This window comes from Diorhabda sublineata, chromosome 1 (genome assembly GCF_026230105.1).
Source record: "Diorhabda sublineata isolate icDioSubl1.1 chromosome 1, icDioSubl1.1, whole genome shotgun sequence".
NCBI classification, from domain to species: domain Eukaryota; kingdom Metazoa; phylum Arthropoda; class Insecta; order Coleoptera; family Chrysomelidae; genus Diorhabda; species Diorhabda sublineata.
The window spans coordinates 15,551,874-15,572,458 of NC_079474.1; the positions used below are offsets into that span (position 1 = coordinate 15,551,874).

The 20,585-nt window shown below is 31.3% G+C and overlaps 3 protein-coding genes across 10 annotated transcripts; 2 read left to right on the forward strand and 1 right to left on the reverse strand.

Annotated features, from left to right (window-relative positions):
* Window positions 1-27: 27 nt before the first annotated feature.
* On the forward strand, window positions 28-4,744 carry LOC130452515 (DNA polymerase eta). The gene is made up of 5 exons (XM_056791843.1): window positions 28-309; window positions 1,341-1,475; window positions 2,340-2,635; window positions 2,727-2,985; window positions 3,576-4,744. The coding sequence occupies exons 1-5, from the start codon at window positions 176-178 to the stop codon at window positions 4,684-4,686; spliced, it is 1,935 nt and encodes a 644-aa protein (XP_056647821.1). The 5' UTR covers window positions 28-175; the 3' UTR covers window positions 4,687-4,744.
* On the reverse strand, window positions 4,717-15,254 carry LOC130452513 (large proline-rich protein bag6). 8 transcript variants are annotated; one of them, XM_056791836.1, is made up of 18 exons: window positions 14,960-15,254; window positions 14,295-14,412; window positions 13,856-14,102; window positions 13,345-13,554; window positions 13,125-13,256; window positions 12,677-12,803; window positions 12,068-12,256; window positions 11,645-11,816; window positions 10,710-11,027; window positions 9,811-10,119; window positions 8,670-9,034; window positions 7,618-7,751; window positions 7,391-7,559; window positions 7,116-7,340; window positions 6,095-6,292; window positions 5,298-5,420; window positions 5,090-5,246; window positions 4,717-5,030 (listed from the first exon to the last, which is right to left on the reverse strand). In XM_056791836.1, the coding sequence occupies exons 1-18, from the start codon at window positions 15,020-15,022 to the stop codon at window positions 4,822-4,824; spliced, it is 3,465 nt and encodes a 1,154-aa protein (XP_056647814.1). In that variant the 5' UTR covers window positions 15,023-15,254; the 3' UTR covers window positions 4,717-4,821. The 8 variants fall into 8 exon arrangements, with proteins under 8 accessions (XP_056647814.1, XP_056647813.1, XP_056647819.1 ...); XM_056791835.1 differs by having other exon boundaries at window positions 9,817-10,119; window positions 12,059-12,256; XM_056791841.1 differs by having other exon boundaries at window positions 9,817-10,119; window positions 10,767-11,027; window positions 14,960-15,251.
* Window positions 15,255-15,368: 114 nt separating this feature from the next.
* Window positions 15,369-20,490, forward strand: LOC130452516 (nurim homolog). Its single transcript, XM_056791844.1, has 5 exons — window positions 15,369-15,755; window positions 16,668-16,840; window positions 17,498-17,665; window positions 18,427-18,560; window positions 19,403-20,490. Exons 1-5 carry the CDS (start codon window positions 15,620-15,622, stop codon window positions 19,530-19,532), a joined length of 741 nt encoding a protein of 246 aa, XP_056647822.1. The 5' UTR covers window positions 15,369-15,619; the 3' UTR covers window positions 19,533-20,490.
* The last annotated feature ends 95 nt before the right edge of the window (window positions 20,491-20,585 follow it).

Consider the following 20,585-nt stretch of genomic DNA (forward strand, 5'->3'; position numbering starts at 1 on the left):
GAACGATTATTATCTCCCGTTTTGATAGAACAATAATTTGAATTGTGATCCATGGAATTGTTAACCTATAAGTTAATATTACATTTCTTTGAAATTTGAATACCGCTAATTACAAGTATACGCAATTAAATCGTTTTTATGAAATTTTTCGTTCTTGTTTGTGGTTTACTTCAATATGACCCATACAGAAAGGGTTGTTATTTTAATAGACATGGACTGTTTTTATTGTCAAGTCGAAGAAAAACTTAATCCTGAATATGAAGGAAAACCTATTGCAGTTGTACAATATAACGAGTGGAGAGGTGGAGGGTAAGATTAGTTAAAATTAATTGTTAGAATAATTAATTTGGCAAGTATTTTTTTACTAATGAAATTTGATAATATTTGTATCATTAAAATAAACTATTTGATGGAAAAACGCAACTTTTAAAACAGGTTTATTATTTATGTTTTATGGATGTTTTGTTACCAGGCCTATCCAGGCCTATTACTTTTTATTAATAAAGAATGAACACAATAATATTTTTACTTTCTTGTTGATTCGGCTTAACACATTGATTACGTATTAATTTATTATTATAGTTTGTAATATTTTGATAAAAACAAAAGGAGACCTAAAATCAAGACTGATCATTACAAAAATAATATAAAAAGGTCTTGAAAGTGAAAGTTCATTATCTAACTAAACATAGAACTCCAAAAAACCTCTTTTTGATAGAAATTGAGCATTAACCAATGTCTTATTTTGCTAGATAGCTAAATTGAATATTAAGTTTGACTCTATCCTGATATCTTCACTCATAGAGACATTTGGCAGAGAATTCTAGACCTAGGGGATCCGGAATTTCATCATCTTTGCTACAAAATCTCCACTCTTCAATTTCTACTATATCTAATTACATCAGATGCTCTTGAGGTGTAAGTTGTTTTTGCTTACCTCCAAATATTTCTTTTCTACCTGATTCAGGCTTTAAGTTGCTTAAACTGTTAAGTCTGGTATTATAAACTTAAGCTGGAATTTATGGAACCTCTGGTGATATTCATGCTGAACACACTCTCTGAAACGCGTTTCGATAATTTATATTCTTCAAAGACTGAAGTTGAACTCAAGTTTGGTGAATTTCCCTCTTTGTAACTCAATGCCAAATTAAGCTTATAGAAATTAATTCTATTAATAAATTCTATATGAACAATGTGCAAATTGCAGTGTATGAAATCTTTTCTATTATTCTAAATAAAATGTGGTTCTTTTTTGGCGCTGGTTTGTGTAATCTCATTGTATCAAATAAATTTTTACTTATTAGGTGACGCATTTTTTGTAATCATCATAAAATTATTAGAATAATTGCAGTTAATTACCCAGCTAGACAGTGTGGAGTAACAAGACATATGAGAGGAGAAGATGCCAAACATAAATGCCCAGATATTATATTAGCGAAAGTTCCACAAATTAGAGGAAAAGCAGATTTAACAAAGTAAGTAATTTTCAATCAAAACTGTTTTTAAATCATTTTGTTTCAAAATGGTCTTGAATAAATAAATAATAATCAGTGAAGTTATGCCCGTTAGGAGTAATTTCTACCAAGCAATTCAGGATTTAAATATGATGGTCGATCAAATCGATTCCTACCATATGAGCTAGAGATTCTTTTTAGAAAATCCATTCATGAATTTTGGGGCACTAGAACACATTTTATCAAAATTACATCATTTCTACAGCCATATTCAATTTCCCATTGGAAATAATTTGATATTTACCCTCAAAAAAATTAATGTTTATCCTGTAGAGGTAGTTTTTTATAATTTACTTCATCTCCAAGAAATGCCTCTATTCTCGCAGGAATTATATTCAAAATATATTAAGAACACAAATTTTTTGACATATTTTTGTTGTAAAATTGAATTCAGTTTCTAAATAATAGATTATAATCAATATACAAAAAAGTTTTTCAGTTTTCCCTGAAAAAGAATTAGCAACTGTTGTTGCATCAAAATTTGAACATAATTTTCTGCTCATAGTCAAAGAAATGATTAATAAGTATGAAAATATTAGAAAAAAAAATAACTCTCCTTTTTCCTCAACGAAGTCAAACAGTTAATTGGCAAAAAAGTTACCCCCTTTCACTATGAGTGACATGATATTGTCAACTAAACCAAATGTTCATTTTTTACCTTCACCCTTTTAATCTTAAAAGTTTGTCTAAAAACTAAAAAATTTTTTTTCTAACAAAATTCTGAATTTGTAACTTTAGTCACTTAAAATAATTTGAAGGTGATAAATATGGACACACTTCAAATCATTAATATAAACTTCTTGTGCTAAATGTTGCAATTTTCAGATACAGAGATGCTGGAAAAAGAGTAGCAGATGTTTTGAAAACTTTTACGGCTATATTGGAAAGAGCATCAGTGGATGAAGCATATTTAGATGTAACCGATGAGGTTTTAAATAAAATGCAGAATGGAATTGATGATATAACTGCTGATAAATTGAAAAATACTCATGTTGTTGGTTATGAGATGGAAGATTTTGTGGAAAATTTATCAAATGCAGAATTCACAGAAAGCAATTTAAAGTTATGCTTAGGTGGTATTATATGTGAAGAAATAAGAGCAGAGGTTTTAAAACAAACAGGTTTATATTATATTTTATTTTTAATTACATCTATTATAATACTTAATATAATATAAATACAAAAAAAACTCAAAGTTTATTATATTTTTAGGATATAAATGTTCAGCTGGCATAGCTCACAATAAAATATTAGCAAAACTTGCTTGCGGATTACATAAACCAAATAGACAAACTATTCTACCGCAAGATTCGGTTGCAGCGTATTTTGAAACCGTTCCTATAAAAAAAATTACCGGCTTAGGTGGAAAGTTTGGCCAGGAAGTGTTAGAAGTATTAGAAATTACCAAAATGGGAGAATTAGTGGAGTTTTCCGAACATCAGCTCATTGAAAAATTTGGAACTAAAAATGGGTGAGAATTTGATTTATATCTCTTCAACATTCAGCATGATCAATTTTTTTTGACGTGGTAAACCTCGAAACTTCCACTCTTTAATGTATATTTTGGTTTCGATATCATAGTGTGCAATCATGGTAAGACAAACCTCTATCTTTAACTATTTGTCTAATAGTCATTCATCGATATTGCAACACCAAATTCTGAAAAAGATTTTAGCCCATAGTGGCAGTTGTGTGCCACTAACTGCTTTTTCTTCTATACACGACATTTAATTCAAGACGAATTTGTCTGTTTCAAACGTATTTAATCTCCGCGTAGCTCGATACGATCCATTTTGTAAGCTACAGATTGACAGTTTCTAGAAAGTGTTATAAAGTGACGTGATTGATCAAATTGCAAGCGTTTTTCATTCTATTAAATCTTCTGTACACATTTTTCCTCACAAGGTGTTGAGGTACTAACGGTTTGGAAAATTGAGGTTAGTATCAGTCATTTGAAAGGGCAGCTACCCTACAGGATTTTGTTATAATACTGTATATCTTTAACTGTATAAATCCGAATATGAAAACTGTATTAAAACGAAATTTTAAAATCTTTTTCAGTTCATGGTTATATAACATTGCCAGAGGAATTGATACAGAACCTGTTGTGTCGAAACTAATATCAAAATCTATCGGTTGCTGTAAAAGATTTCCTGGACGATCGTCTTTAACAACTTTCGCTGTAATCCAACATTGGATGAATGAATTAGCCTTAGAAATATCCGAGAGGTTGCAAAAAGATATAAAGGAAAATAATAGAAAAGCGAAACAGATGGTGATCAGTTTTTCCCAAGAATTGAATAATAAGGTTATCAGTAGCTCCCGTACAATTTCATTGAAATCTTATGAACGCTCCACAATAGCTCAGGATGGCGCAGAAGTTATTAAAAGGAGTTGTCAGAAACCGAATGATTCTTACAATGTTACTTTTCTTGGGATCAGTATTACAAATTTTCAAGATTTGAAAAAATCTAGTAAGGATATAGCTTCGTATTTTGCAAAAATTAATGCAGATAGACCGATAACAAACGACATTCCGATTCAATTAGGCGAACTCATTTCAGATGAAAAGAATCCGGAACAAATTAAAAGCGATGATGAAAACGAAGATTTAGAAGACGATACGAATGCCGCACACAGTGTCTATTCTGCTTCAACAGAAGATTTAGAAGAGGATCCAAGTACATACATATATTTCGAAGATATTTACCCCGAGTTTGTTTCAAGTCAACCTTTAGACAATTATTTTGGTAACGATAATGAAATAACATCTTTAGTATCGCAAGAATGGAATAAAATCGAATTAGAAAAGAGAATGAAATCATCCCAATCTTTTTTCGAAAAATATTTCTCCAATTCCGAATTAGAAACTTCCGATAAGAATATTACGGAGGTTAACGATCCCGAATGTGTAGAAGCGACTAATTCGTCAAATCGTGTAAACAAATCAGAAACGGAAGTATCACCTAACGAACATTATTGCCCCGAATGTAAAACTTATATTCCTCTAGAAGATTTCGATAGTCACAGTGATTATCATGTAGCAGTAAAGATACAAGCGGAATTAAATAAACAAATCGCCTCTACATCTTATAAAACTCCAACTACTAAAGTAAAACAAAAAAAAAACTATTCTAATAGCAATATTAAAGATTTTTTTAGACCCGCGTAATTTTATTTTAGTGTAAATTTTATATTATTTCAATAAATAAAATCCAGTTCATAATTTACCAGTTTATTCATATTTTTTTAATAAACAAAAAAGATACAATCAATAATAATATTATGTACGATGTATATTTAGTCATCATTGTGATCCATTAAAATATTTCGAAATGTTGGGATATCTATCTGGAAGAAAATCCTCATTGTCTGCAAGATTAGATTGAACAGTCGAACGTAATAAATTCCTATAAGCGTTTTGTAACTCCGTCGATTCTCCGGCCGCTTCAGCTACAACTTCCAACGGCGCCACTGGCGTTAGTCCACTTACGGTTACAGCATGTCTCACACTTTCTAAAATAATTAAACGTATTAAAAAACTTAATCACTTTTATACTAATATTAAATATTACCTGAAATCACTTGAGATAAGCTCCCGTGAGGTTTTGAATTTGTGACAATTTTTCTTCTTTTACTAGGCATACCTGAGAGGTATGCATCGCTGAAAGGTCCTTGAGGATTCTGTCTTCTCTGTTTTTGTGCATCTCTAGTTATAATTGGAACCCAATCCTGAAAATGTTGAAATTGTAATAGAAACCAATTAAATATTAGAATTATTACCTCTGGAACTTGACCGTGCCATGATTCTGATCCTATGACTACATCTTCTAATGGTTCCGGATCATTTGTTAAAATTTGCCGATTAATTTCTGTTCTTATTTCTTGAACATCCACGTCCATTTGCTGAACATGAAATACAATCACTCTATAGTAACTATTCAAACATAGGAAAAAAGTGAACAGAAGCAAGAATAAATAATAGAAAACAATATAACGAGATTAAGAAATTGAAATAAATGAAGAGAAAAGTTACCAAAGGAATAGATGACAAAAGAAAGTGTAGAAAATTCTATGAAAACAAAGGAAAGATACTGATTTCGTGTGAGTTAATAACACTAAAAACAATGGATAAAACTCTTCACACAACTATATAGAGAAGCAGAAGATGGTTTAGAAACAGATGAGAGTATAAAAAGCTATAGTTCAAAAGAGGGGGCTAAAATATTAGCATTTTTTACATTTTTGATATTCTACTTTAAGTATGCATTTATTCAACAATAACCGTAACGTTACTTCCTGAAAGGTTTTTCAAAGTTTCAACATTTCTGTGGTAATTTTTTCTTCTCCTATAGTTTACCTCTATCCAATTTAATTGGAGATGAAATGAATTAATACCACACGAATTTTCTCATCATCCCCACCCAATTCGCCAACAAACAACTGTGGAATCAATGGAGCAGATATAGAATGAATATTCAAATGATGAGCATGAAATTTCTTCAGAATTTAGTAACTTTAGATCCAAAAGTCCTTTTGCCACATTAAGCTGAATATTTTATAATAAAAATTATTCCTACCTCTACTTCTGGTTCTTTCTGCACGACAGTTTCTTCATTATTCGTAGTTAAAACCGACCGACTTGTTCTGTGAACGATGTAAGGTTGTAGAAGGCCTTCTGGCACGCTCAAATTTGCAACAATTTGTCTTAACTGTACTAAGCTGGTCATTACAGTCCAATTTTGAATATCTTGGGGTATGTCTCTCATAAAATGTGTCTAGAAATATACAATGTTTCATGTAATAGTATATTTTAAATGTTTTTGGAAAGAGAAACTTCTTGGGTAAAATAGGGACATTTTCATGCGGGATACGGTATATTTTAGAAATAACCCTGGTACAGGAAGTATTTTGCTCTACAGAGCTGGGATTGTGGTGATTTTTTAGGTCTCCTTCAGATAAAACAAAATGACTCGACGAACCAAAAATCTTTTGGGTAGTATTAGGTAGGTGTTTAGTGCCACAGGGGGTACATCTACTGCTATATAATTCCCTCCCCATTTGGGCTAATAGATGATTTCACTAGGTTACAGGAAAAACGCAATCAACCCATTGCCGACGAGCGGGGAGGCAGAGTTTACGAATAAGTTTCACCTGATGAATCGTAGTTTGAAATAGTACTAGAATTGAATTAATAGTAGTTCCAAACTTGCCTACTTGTAATAGCAGGGGAATTAATTGACATAAATCATGATAGCCAAAAATGACCTTAGAAGGAGTACAAGAGGAGGTAGCCTAAGCCCGATAGACAAGCTGTCTTGAAGAAGAGACTGAAAAGAATTAGTGAGAAAGTAGACGACGTTAAAATAATCATTAGTCTTTGTTAAGATAACAATTATTGACAAAGATAAAGATCAAAGCAAGATTAGAACAAGTTGATAATAAGAATATTGAAAGGAATTGGAAGAAAATGGAAAGAAAAGGATTTGTGAGTTAAAATAACAATTATTGGCAAAGGAAATATAACAATATATTAAGTACTAAGGAAAAGAATTAGGAACAAAAATATATAGAAGAAACGATTTCATTTAAATTTCTTACCATTATCTGTTCATAAACTTGTTCAACTCCCCTCTGAGCATTCGCGCTCGCTAAAAGTGTTAACGCTAAAAGTTGTTTAGCAGTAGTCAAACATTGATCTATTAGAATACGAGTAGTGTTTGTAGTTAAATGAACGGCTATGTTTATTATATTCGGTAATCTCTGTCTAAATAATTGTTCAGCAGATCTAACCATATCAATATCATTTCGAACTTGCAACGAACCCTAAAAAAACTGTTAAAAAAACCGACTTTTTAATTTATCAGATTACTTACGAAGTTCTCCAGAAATGGTTGCATTTCCCTGATAAGTCTCTCAATTCCTCTATCAATTCCTGTCGGAGAAATATCACCCTCACATATTCTAGTTCTGAAGAAAGTTTGAATTTCATTAACGTTCCTATTAATAGGATCGACGTTACCATTATACAGAGTAAATAAATCTCTACAAAATAAATAATTGTAATTACACATTTATACCCTTAAAATGATAAATCACTTACAAGAGTGTGAGGTTTCTTATTAAAAGCATTATCAAATCAACTATGATGCTTTCACCTGGTACATATTGATCATCTTGAAATTGATGGAGTAGTTGATCTATTGTGGGACCTTGGCGCAATAAATCCGGCAAATTCTAATCGAAACAAATTAATTTATACATTAGTTTCATTTAAAAAAAGCAATACCCAAAAAAACTGAAGCTATTAACAGGTTTCCAAAAAGAGAAATTCCAATTTTCATCCATGTTTTTCCTATAGGGCCACTATTAACTGATACATTGGTCACAATCCCTGCTAAAGCTTTCACATTTTGTCCATTAATTTAAAACAAATTAATCATCGATACTTTTAAGACAATATGCTCACCACATTAGGGATGATGGTTCATCACGTGATTACTAGATAAGACCCTTATAACACCACCGTATATAATTAACTGGACCATATTTCAAACTATCAATACTTCCACTGTATGGCTGCAGATGAATCATTTTGATGGGGTCTGCGACTGTTAATAACAAGGGCTTGTAGGCCCACATCTACTAAATACTCAATTGCTCAAGGATGAATGGCTTTACTACCAAAATAAACAAATTTTTCTAGTTCGGAAAATGTTGCAGAAATCTGTCATGGAATGAGGAAACTGTATTTTGATATTCTTCATCGATTCAAAATATTTTTCTTTCAAATTTTCGATTTTATGGAAAAGAAAGAAGTCTTATGGCGATAGACCTGTCGAATAGGATAGCTTGCTAGCTAGTTTGGACGCCCACCCACTCAGGCAACAAAGGCTATGACAACGCCCAATTGGACCAGAAGCCATAATTGATATAGCTGAGTAGTCTGCTTGTAAGACAAACTCTGCGGAGATGTTAACACTTGGCAAAACTGCGAGGAATAAACATTTGGTCTTCACAGTTTGCTTAGTAACGTGCCTCAAAGCACATCAGCGTTTGGTAGTTTTATTAATTTTCATGTGATTGTTGAACTTATAGAGCTCTTGAAGACATCTTCAACTAATAAACTAATTTAATATTTAAATTATCACTCACCAAACCACCAGGCAAATTTGATAATAAAGAATTTAGAGAAGCTATATTTGGCGATCCAAACATTATGTGGTCTCCATTAGCAGAATTAGATGGGGCGTTAGAAGAATGTCTAGTTCCTGATTCTGTACTCCTTCTCGTATCTGATTGCGATCTAAGAGAATCGTACATTCCACTCAATAAATTCATTATATTTTGTTGAACATTTCTTTGATCTCCGGACGCTGCCGGGGTTTCATTACTAGATGGCGCGTTCGATGTATTGGAATTGGGAGTTGCGGAAGCAGTTGGCGCTGTTGTTGCTTGAGGTTGAACTCTCCTTCGTGAAATATGATGTGAATTGCATGGTAAAAACGGATCGAAACCACCTGAAAATAAGTATGAGAACTAAGTTATACCTAACTGAAAAATAAAAAGATATATCGGTTGTCTCATCCATCAACAAAATTCAATTTTAAAAGTTTCTTGATTATAGAATGGATTAATTCCATCTTTTGTAGTATTGTATGAAATTTATTCCTGAAATTGAAATAATCAATTATTACTTCTTATTTTCTCTTTAGGACGTTGGATAATTCTACTTCTACCGCCCGTTGATATGACCTTAAAGTTTGGGCACGCTAGTGTTGATGCGTGCCCATCTAAGCCTGCCAATCTTGATTCATTTAACTTGTCCAGGTGTTCCCAGACCATATTAGATTTCACGAACTTAGAGCTCAGAGCTCAAATAGCTGCTTGGCTAACGGACACATTGATACTCGCCTGTTTGCGATAATTCTTTTCAAGTTGACTTGAAAAATGCTTGGAGAATTTCCAAAGCTTTCAGAGTCTTTGGTTTTGGGTCCTTACACTCTTATTCCCACTGTTCTATGGTGCAAAACAATTCTCGGAGGAAAAAAAATACCCATCAACTGAAACATTTGTCCAATTTGAGGAGAAAGAAACATCGTTCCAAAAAAATGCATAGAAAGGAAAAGCGAGGGGACTGATAGTATCACTTTCGCAAGGAATGAAAACTATAAATAAAACGAAATTTAATTAAGAAACTTGTTTTTGTTCACTGTATCAGGAACTGATTGATCTATATTTGAAGGAAATTGACTAGTTTATTAATACTTAATAATTAACAAACACATTGACTTACGTATACCTTGCATCGCTTGTTGGGCCAAATGTACATGAGGCCTTGAAGTAGCCCTTGTATTTGTTGATGTTGTATTGGCCGTTTGCGCATTTACCCGGATTTGTGTGGGTTGATTGGGTGTAGATGTTGCTGTTTGTCCTGAACTAGTAGTAGTAGTAGTAGTTCGTTGGGTGGACTGAGCTGGTGTAGGTTCAGTGCTTGCAGTACTTGCATTGGGATTTGTTATATTACGGTTTATGATTTGTCCAGCCATTTGCATTAGAGACTGCAAAAATTCTGGTGGTGGTCCATTTAAGGCTCCTCGTATAACTTAAAGCAACAATCATATTTTAAATATTTCAAGTTATGAAGTTTACAATTAATACAATGGCTATACACACTCACACACAAAAACACGTAGTTATAGGCTGCTTGACATAGTGCAAAATAACATGCAATTTCTTGCAGGTCAAAATATTGTCTCTTGCCATTGCATCATAGCTGCCACTAACAAGTAAGCAACAAAGTCAATAATTATATCTGCTGCTGCCTTGGTTTTGGAGCCTAATGGACAGGTTGGTTATTAAACCAAACATGACTAGATTTCTACCTAGAATTGCACCTTGCACGTAATAAAAATGACACCAAACCGATTGCAAGATCTCGCATGAAACAGTCAGATGTACTTCTTCTGTGCATGCTTTTTATTAACAAATATTGCATCATGTCAAGCGGCATTAAGACAGATTTGTAATGACCAAAAAAGATGATATGATATAATTATACAGTCGCCTCAATACATGATTATAAATTTTCGAGACATCTTAATATGAAAAGACATATTATCGTGAATTAGCATACGAAGCACAAAAAACGAAAAGCCCAAATGGAAATTAGTGAAACAAGAACACGTCACTTACAATCATTAGCTTGATTAGAACCAACAACCGTTGTCTCCAAAGAATCAATTGTAATACCTTCAGGTGTAACTTCCATGAAAAATTCTACATTTGGATTGTTTAAATTGAAGGAACCAGGCTGTGAGTTTTCTCTGTTTGGTATGGTATTACTACTACTGTTGTTTGTTGTATCAGTGGTATTTGTAGTGGAAGCTGTAGTACTTTCAGTCGTATTGGTTTGTGGTCTAGGCTGATTCACGGGTCTTATTGAGCGGATTTCCAAAGGCAATGGTTGTACTCTCATTGCTGCGTTAGTAATAAATGGCAACCCAACGAAACCTATGAAAAATAAATGTAAGATCGTTAACAATAAACAATATTATTTAGAGAATATAATATGTATTCCAAAAAATTTTTACTGCATTTTTTAGAACGTCCCCCGACAGCTGATATTTACCATTATCTGAAAGTGAGTTTAGGTGTAATCGTTGAGGTCTTTTTGTTGTTGGAAATGTTGGGTTTGTTAAAAATTCATATAGTGCCACAAAACAGAGCAAATAAATGAAGAAAAATGACTTGTCATATGAAAAATTGTCCAGCCCATGTGAAAAAATGCTTAAATCGTCATCAATATTATCATATGCGAAGTCACCTGCTGATTGAGAAAAAAATTCAGTGATAAAGGTAATCATTCAATAAATCACCAAAATTAATATGAATTATAAATATTTATTCAGACTACAGCATAAAACAGTATCAAATTTTGTCCTTTCTGATGAAATATTGAGGTTGGTGGTCCAATACTTTCATTCCTGGTAATATGCTCCAGAGCTATGTTAGAGTATTTCTCCTACTTTGAGCTAATTGTATATTTCAAAAGTATGCTAAGTATTGTTGTCTTCTTAAATATTGTAACTTTAATTTGAATACTTGCAGGTAAAAAAAATCATATTTACCTGGTTGTATAGATATAGCTTGTCTAGCATTTGTAGTGTTAACATTTGCATTATTGGTAGATGGCGCTGTTGTGGTTGTAGAGGTTGAAGTGTTGTTCGAATCTTCTGCTGTAGTCCCTGCTTGGGACGTTGCGGGTTGAGATACACGATCAGCCGATAAATTAATTTGTGCCTGAATAATATAATTCATATCTCGCAAAACATCTTTAAAACTGTAGTAAAAAACACGAATTTTTTTTTAATAGCTGTGTATATATCAAAACAATCAAATTGAGATTTTCACTGCAAAATAATGAGTCTTAAAACGTTCAAATATGTATTTACATTTAATTTTTAGAGAATCACGAACAATTATGTCCCAATAATTTTGTAAATTTCTTTATGATCAAACATAATTCATTTAAAAAAAATTACCTCTATTACCTCAACTTGTATTGGAATGCCTGTTTGAACTACAGCAGAATGTTGAATAAGAATCGGACGACACAGTAACGGTCTTGGTGGTGGGGTTCTCACTCTTATTATCAAATCACTAAGGGAGTGATAAGCGTGACCCAAAAAATGCATAACTTCAGACACTCTATTCAGCATAGTTTGTGTTGATCTCTGGTTCTAAAAAATGAATATAACATCACTGAACCTATATAAACATATAATTGGTCGAATTAAATGAGAAAGCAACACCATATGCATGACGCGTTTGAGATGGTGAAGCCCTTGCCTAGAGTTCCCTTGGAAGTTTTGACACCTTTGTGACAAGTCTCATATGGTGCAGAAACGTCGACAATAAACTGAAATAAAAACCAAACGCGACGAAGATCAGATTTGTGACAGGTAGAATACTGTATAACTCAAGAAGAAGATCAATATAGTCAGAAATTGTATCAAATTAGAGACTTAAAATGGGAAGAGGTAACGAAAAAATCCAGTGCAGAGGGATTACAAACATATGTAAATACACTAAACCACCTAAGGGTAGAAAGGGATTAAATGAGTACATATTATGAAGGATTTGTATATTCATATACTTACGTCTGTAGTTACTTCAGGATCTTCATTCATAAATGTTTGATATCTTTCTAAAAACGGAGCGAATCTAATTTGTAATTGCCCTAACATCGTTAATAATTCCGACATTTCAGCAGTTCTTGAAGCATTTCTAAAAAAATGTTAAATATGCGTCATTGCATTGTAATTTGAATAAAATTGATTCCTCATAATGTTTTCCATTTATATCTGTTACATTACTATCAATTTAGTTATCAGTTAGTTTTGTCGTCAAATATGTTTACCATTTTGTTAATTATTGTTGTGCAGTAGTCAATTCTGTTGTATGATCACTTCCAAAACTAAAGAATTTAATTTGTCGATTTATAACTTCAATTTTAATCGAAATATTTATGTAGACAAATAATACTTAATATGAACATTTTGTATATCTTGATTTTACTTTTGGTATTTATTCTTAAATAACACTTACTCTGGAAAACCATTAGCTGATGATCTAGATTCAGCTGTCAAATTCTCAGTTGAAGATGATCTAGGAGTTGCACCCAGAGGTGTTGCTTCTGATGAGCTAGGAATCGAAGAAGGTCTGCTGTTTGATAGAGTGCTGAAAGTATAAACCTAAATAAATATTTGCTCATTTATATACAACAGATTTTCAAATTGATAAATAAATTGATTACATGACTTGTTACCTTGGATTATTTGAAGCATTCATTAAAGTATTCTGAACGGCATTTAATACTTCATCAATTGGTTCTATATTATTTGGGACAACAACCCTCGCTTCGATTACTGGAGTTACTTCTTCATCTTCTTGATTTTCTTCGGAAGCTGGTTGATCTTGGGATCTAGCAGTTGGATTTTCTAACATCTGTATAACTGCTTCTGCTCTTCTTAGCATTCTAAAATAATTTTTAAATACAAATATTCAATTTAGAATAAAATTAGAAAGATTTAAATAATTGGATGTCAATTTTAGAAAAAGTAGTAAAATATTTAATTTCTGTCACATGTTATTTTAAAGTGATTTTCATAGAAAAGATACCTTAAATCAAGACAAATTATCACAAAAGAGTTAAAAGTTAAAGAAACTAGGGAATATATCTAACAGCAAAGATTTTTGGTATCAATAATGATTAGAAACTATTATTTCCGTTCATTAATCTTTAACAACATATTTTGTAAGATATTGCAGTAACCTACCTCCTTGCAACATTTAAACGACTACCAGAAAGACTATGTGTTGGAGGTGGAGGTACTATTCCTTGAGATTCCATCAAATTTCCAGGAAATGCCATAGAGCCCAAATACATTGCATTGCCTTGTTCCAAGCCCCGAAAGCCCCTAAATCCTCTACGTTGTGGTTGGGGGGAAGAAGATCTACTGTTTGATCTCGGTGTAGTACCAGGTGGTGGTCTTTGGACCAAATGTACAACTTTTCCATTGACATCTATTGAAAAGTATATAATTTATATAGAATGTTACAATTTGATTGAAAGGAGCTGCAACAAGTATAAACTGTGGAAAAATTAAAATTTATCATAGTTAACAAACTTGGTAAAGTGAACTTCAAGCTTCTCTTATTCCTTTTGTAACACAAACCTTCTGTGAAATATCCTAATTAAATATTTACAAAACTTACCATAATCGGCTAACTTCAAATTATCTTGTAAAACTCTACCACAATAGATAATACGCTGAGTGTCGGCAGCTATATTTACAGTATCTGCTATTTTGATTTTAAATTGCTCAACTGTAATCTAAAACAAAAATTTGAATATTACAAAATGCATAAATAGTTCCAAAAGTAGCAAAGGTATATTTATTTAGTACTAAAGAATGAGTAATAGAACAGATTTGAAAAATAAAAAACTGGAATAACAGAATATCACACAATAGGATGAAGTTAATTGTTGTGATTTACATAATCAAAATTCATAAAAACTGTGAGTTAAATAAAAAGGGTTAGTAAAAATTATGATATTATGATATGATACATCTTTTGGGTATTATTTGAAGATCTGAAACTACCATCAACTAATTACTAATACTAAACAAATAATCAATATCATCAGTTAAATTGTATAGTAATGAATATGTAAAACGTGAATATATAAATATTAAATGCATTACCTAACAAGTTTGTAACATTTCATCATTTTTAACTACTATCCACCTTTTTTATAATGCAAAGGATTGTTTGTGTATAACTTTTAACACTCCATTAATTATAGATTAACAATTTAATATCCATTCAGTGGATATCATAATATTTGTGTAAAGAAAGAAAATTTGATTATTACTTACATCATCATCTACTGAGAATTGATGGTTTTGAGAATCCAAAGTTTTTACCGTCAACTCGATCATCTTGTTACTTGAAACAAGAAAATAATGTATGATAATGTTGGAACATATACTAATTAAAATACAATTTTCGGCAAGAATGAAATATCTTTTCTACTTATAAGACACGTAGAAATTTAGTATTTACTGTTGCTAAAGTTTCTCATTTCTTCAACCTATATTTTATAGCGTAATTCAGAAATATCAAAATGGCTACAACATATGAAGTCCAGAACGTGAACTATCAAAACTGTCAAAATCTATTGAGCAGAATCGTTCCGACAGTACTCGCGCTCGATAAACGAAGAGCAGTTCACGGGAAATAGCCTCGTAATCTATGGTTTTTAAAAAAATAATACTCAAAAACTTTATTTACTTAATATTATCCCTTATAAATTTCGTTAATTGCTTAGTATACTTCGTAATAGTATTCTGATTAATAATCGGTAAAAAAATTATCAAAATTTATTTCCCGTGAGTCACTCTGAGTCAGTGTTATTAACCCATAGATCAACCAGAACCTAGAGTTATCCCCACTTCATATACTGTCAAAATTTATGTTTTAGATTACGTCATTTTTTCATCATTTTATTTTTATAAACATTAGATAATACATATACAATGTTGAATACACTACAAATTTCTCGTTTATTTCAATTAATTTTGAGTGGCTTTGGGATGTTAACAACTTTTTATATGATTACTGAATTAACATATTTCCTATCTGTACCCCAAAAGTTAGAACCGTACTTAAAAGGTAGGAGAATGGAATATATATGTCTTAACCCAATTTATTCTAAAAATAAAAACAACGTGCCAAATAATTTCTATTTTTGTTGATAAATAAGCATAAGCATTTTACAAATTCACAATAAATATAGTAAATGAAATTTTTCATCTTTAAATTAATCAATGTCTTAATATACTTTTTTATAAAATAAATGAATGCTCTAGTTAAAGGTTGGAAATTTCTACATTATATTTAAAAGATATATATCAGGGCACTTTGGTGCAGATTGTCATATTTAGTGTATGTGTACAATTTTTTGCTCTGTTAACCCTGGATTACTAATTTTATTTTTCGACGCTTATTACGAACCTTGGTCCTTTGGACTACGGTGTTTAATAAGGGGGGTTAAAAGGGGCTATTTAAATAAAATGTATACGGTTTTAATTTTTATTTCATGAAAATTATGTATTTATATTGTTTCTTATACTTAAATGAACTAATACGGTATATTTATTAATCAATACCTGAGGTCATAGTTTTCTTGCAAAATCAACCATTGAAATATTTAAAATCTTGAAGCGATTTATAAAAATTATGGGAAACAAACTACCAGTTCTGTGGGATAGAGTAGGAGTATTTAATATACTATGTAACCGTCAACTCTTATCAATACTTGGTGAAAAATCCTAGGATTTTATCTAGTTGAAGAGCCTTGTTACTAAGCCAGCAATACAAGAAAGATTCTTCAATTCTGGAAAGTCTCCAGGGGGAGGGCGTCCAAAAGAGAATTTAAAACTATAGATAACAATAATGTCGATACAAGTGTTTCAATTATAAACCAAAATTACAACTTCTATGGCGTATTTCTTTGTTATTACTAGGAATATTATCTAATGGTTATGTTTTTTCAACCCTTCTACTTCAAACTGTTCCTTTTAGAACCAGAATTAATGACATCGTGGGCTTTATTAACAAATATGATGTTATTATCACTATTTATTCTTCAGCATTCGTTATTGTCATCAAGTAGAGTAAAAGAAGCTTTTGAAGCCAGTGGATTTCAAGTTCTTCATCGCTCTGTTTATGTTATGTCAACTTCAGGTATTTTGTTGGTGAGTACTATTAAAGTGGGATCACTATTGACTTCAATTTGTATATCTTATTTTAAAAAATAATTTTATGCCATTTACTGACAGAAGGATTTAGGGAAAATTTGAAGATAAAGATTTAGATTAGAGAAAGTGTAACAAGTTATTGGGAATCGGACTGATCTTGCACGATCAATTCGATTAAATTAAATGAGTTGGCAGTTATAGCTAATTATGTGTAGAGTATAACTTAATGCTACTATCAGTTTCCAAAGAAAAAGGTTTCGGTAATACACAGGGATGTCAAGAAATACTATCATTAAGGAAAAGCTAACACAACTTGCTAACTTACTTGATATTTGATTGATTTAACAGAGAAATTCAAGTGTCATTATTTGTAATTTTTTCTAAATTGTAATGATCATTTTGGAGAAATGAAGGATTTTGAGAAAGTTTCAAATTTGCATCGATACCATCCCAGAAGAATTGGATTGAGAATGTAAACGTAATAGACCTTTCAACTGGAATTGTGAGTTGCATAGGAAGTATTTTATAATGGGGCCCTTTAAATTACATTTTTATTTTTCAAGGGGGCCTTGGGGCATGTAAAGTTTGATAACCCTACCTTATATAATATTCATTATGAGAAAAATTTTGTTTTAACTAATTACTTATTTGTAGTATTTATTACGACACTGGAAATCTACACCAAGTGCTATCTTATGGGCGTTCAATTTAAATTATAAACCATTATGGTGGTTATACGTTTCTATACATACTGTAGCATGGATTATTATATATGTTGGTAACATATGTTGTGATGTTACAGAACTTTTAGGTATTAAACAGGTAAACAATTATTCCATTAAATTTTTTTTTTATTAAATAAACAATACTTCTATGTTTGGACTCAATTTTGGATTTTTACAAATTATATTCTGATATTGACAATTTTCATGATCATATTAATCAATAGGTCACTTATTGAATTTAATGTTTAACTTAGTTTCATTTTATTTTTTTGTATAGTAATTATCGATACTACAGGCTCTCCAGTCGTTTTACACCTAGTCTTAAAAAGATATTTTGTGGCTGACTCTGTATCTAATTGTCCTGCTTCCAAAATTCGCAACTTATCTCAAAAGGGCTATTTTTCTAAGGGTTTTTATTACACTTTTCCTTTGAGGTACATTATTAAAGTACACCACTAGTTTAAAGTCGTTTCTGGACATCCGAAAAGTTCCCAAGAGTACTTATTTGATATGGTTATGAATATTTTGAATTGTCTTAGGCCTGTAGTGTTTCTCCAGTAGGACTCCATCTGTTCCGCTAGCCATCTGGTCAATTCATTGTTAATGATATATCTAGATGCGTTTTGAACTTGAGGAAGATCTTTATTGACCCATGAACCGTTTTGGTTGGTCTGTGAGCTGTGCATTTGATCTAATTTTCTAGCTTTATCGATTCTGGAATGTTTAAGTAATTTTAATTTTTCTGCCTGTAAAATAACTCATATGGAGTTATGAATTGGGTTTCATAACTATTCCAACTAGTTAAAAAAAGAGAAAACTAGTCAGGTTTGTAAATCATAATCAATATTTTTATTACAGGTATATTACAATATTATGAATTTACCTGATCCCAATTTAAGAAAATCAAAACAGTGGCAGAGGCTTAATAATCACATTAGGCACCCAAGCTTTTTAGCGTTCGCTTTAATATTTTGGACAAGTCCTATAATGAGGTAAGCCGATCACTATTTAATGCAGATAGACAAAACAAAAGTTAAGAGAAAGTTTATAACAAAATTTCAATTTAATTATGATTTTTTATTTTATTTTCCAATTCATATTTAATTTTAAATTCAACAGTGTCGGACCAAGCAACAAATGGGAGATTTTTCTTGGTGTTTTCACCACTATGAATACATAAATCAAATATATTTTAATGGTTTAATATAGATATTAATAAAAAAAATTCATTACAACTAAGGGATGATTACCACCTTAAGAGGGATGGCAGAGGATGGTGATCCTAGAAGCCTGAAAGAATCCAAACGATTCATAACCATTTCAGCAACTTCTTGAAATGTCCAGAAAAGATATTAAACTGATGCTTGCTCTTCTTATCAACCATTTTAAGATACATGGCAGAGGATGGCCACCACAGATTCTTAGAGCATGCTATAGAAAGAACAGAGCAAATATCCTGCCGGTTCCAGCAAAAGGCTTAGGTACCTCGAAGAAGTAGTGTCCTTTGGAAGTGGAACAAAAACCCACAACCTTCTGGTCTACTTATTTTAGCAGCAGAACAGTGAGATGCAAAATATTTTTTTAGGTATTGGTGCAGAAAGACTGAAAAGCCATAACGACTCCCCAAAAAATTTTAATCTATATAATTGAGTCTCTTTATGTACACCATTGGCTAATCGCGTATTCAGAAGAATATCTTTCATGGCAAAATAACCACTGTTTCAAGTTTCATTTGAAAAATACATGGCTAGGATACAATAATGTGAAGCATTTTTTAATACTAAGCTATAAATTTATGTGTGAATTATGTTTTATCCTGAAATTTTTTTTTTAGCTTTGACCGAATACTCTTGGCTGTCATCTTAACTACATATATGTATATTGCATGGAATCCAGATGGAAGTGATTACGATTATCAGAAATATCAATTTGAACGTAAACATTTTAGATTGGATCATTTTTAGAAACAACTAAGATTTTTTGAATCGGGTATGGTTGCTTGAAATGAAGCAAGACAACATGCCACGTAATACGAGATGTAATTATATTTCATACTTTATCAGTTCGGTCTCATTTGTAATTCTAGGAATAAATCTAGTTTACTCCGACTTAATAACCAATCAAGTTTCAGTTAGATCAGCAGATTGTAAAAGTGATGTTTTCGTCTTGTTAGGTGAATCCAACCCTTTTCCGGTTTGTGATTTTTGTATTTATTTTTAATTTTGAGGCGTTCACAGCTACACTGAAGAGAAAAAGTTTTGGTTAGTAATAGCCATAAAGCAATATTTTGACCTTGCAGGATATTTTTTTAATGTTGTTTTGCTCCATCTCAAACGGGCTTAATAAATGAACAGAATTCCATGACTTCCCATGGTTAAGAACCATTTAAGATTTACGACTTGAAAAGAATACAATTTCAACTGTTGGTTTATCGCAAATTCTTTTGAATTTATGAGAAAAAAATTGTACAAAAGATCCCTTAAATATATTGAGTAAAATTAAACTCAAACTTAAGTGGAGACAAAGACTCTCCAAGGTCCAATTAATACTCTTTGCAATTCTTGCCTTAATTAACAAGTCAAGTTTTTTTAACTCAAATGTGAAACCTTCCAGCCACATTTTTGACCAATTGAAAATAGGAAGTTATTACTTGTTTCTTCTAATTTTTGCTCCATTGATTCTGATTTTCCACACATTGCAAAAAGTGTCTTAATAGTTAAAGTTGTGACTAGACCAGACTATTACTGCTTTTGAATAACACAAATTTGGAAAAGTTTTTTCCTATATGATTCGATCAAGAGTTCACAATGTAATGAATTGCATTGAATGCTTAAATTCGTAATCTTAGTTGATAAGTGACACTAATTTGTATTTTTTTTATATTTAATATATATTTATATAATATATAATTTATATAATTTTATTATTTATATTTATATATTTATATATATATATATATATATATATATATATATATATATATATATATATTTATATTATTTATATAATTTATATAA

Bases quoted from the DNA above. Each gene is read 5' to 3' on its own strand.
- LOC130452516 (XM_056791844.1), top strand. From the start codon at position 15,620: ATGTTGAATACACTACAAATTTCTCGTTTATTTCAATTAATTTTGAGT. The intron at 15,756-16,667 runs GTAGGAGAATGG...TGTTCCTTTTAG, and splicing joins GTTAGAACCGTACTTAAAAG to AACCAGAATTAATGACATCG. The intron at 17,666-18,426 runs GTAAACAATTAT...TTTTTATTACAG, and splicing joins AACTTTTAGGTATTAAACAG to GTATATTACAATATTATGAA.
- LOC130452515 (XM_056791843.1), top strand. From the start codon at position 176: ATGACCCATACAGAAAGGGTTGTTATTTTAATAGACATGGACTGTTTT. The intron at 310-1,340 runs GTAAGATTAGTT...TAAAATTATTAG, and splicing joins AACGAGTGGAGAGGTGGAGG to AATAATTGCAGTTAATTACC. The intron at 1,476-2,339 runs GTAAGTAATTTT...TGCAATTTTCAG, and splicing joins GGAAAAGCAGATTTAACAAA to ATACAGAGATGCTGGAAAAA.
- LOC130452513 (XM_056791834.1), bottom strand. From the start codon at position 15,022: ATGATCGAGTTGACGGTAAAAACTTTGGATTCTCAAAACCATCAATTC. The intron at 14,413-14,959 runs GTAAGTAATAAT...TTTTTGTTTTAG, and splicing joins AATTCTCAGTAGATGATGAT to ATTACAGTTGAGCAATTTAA. The intron at 12,257-12,676 runs GTAAGTATATGA...TTCATTTTTTAG, and splicing joins ATCCTGAAGTAACTACAGAC to AACCAGAGATCAACACAAAC.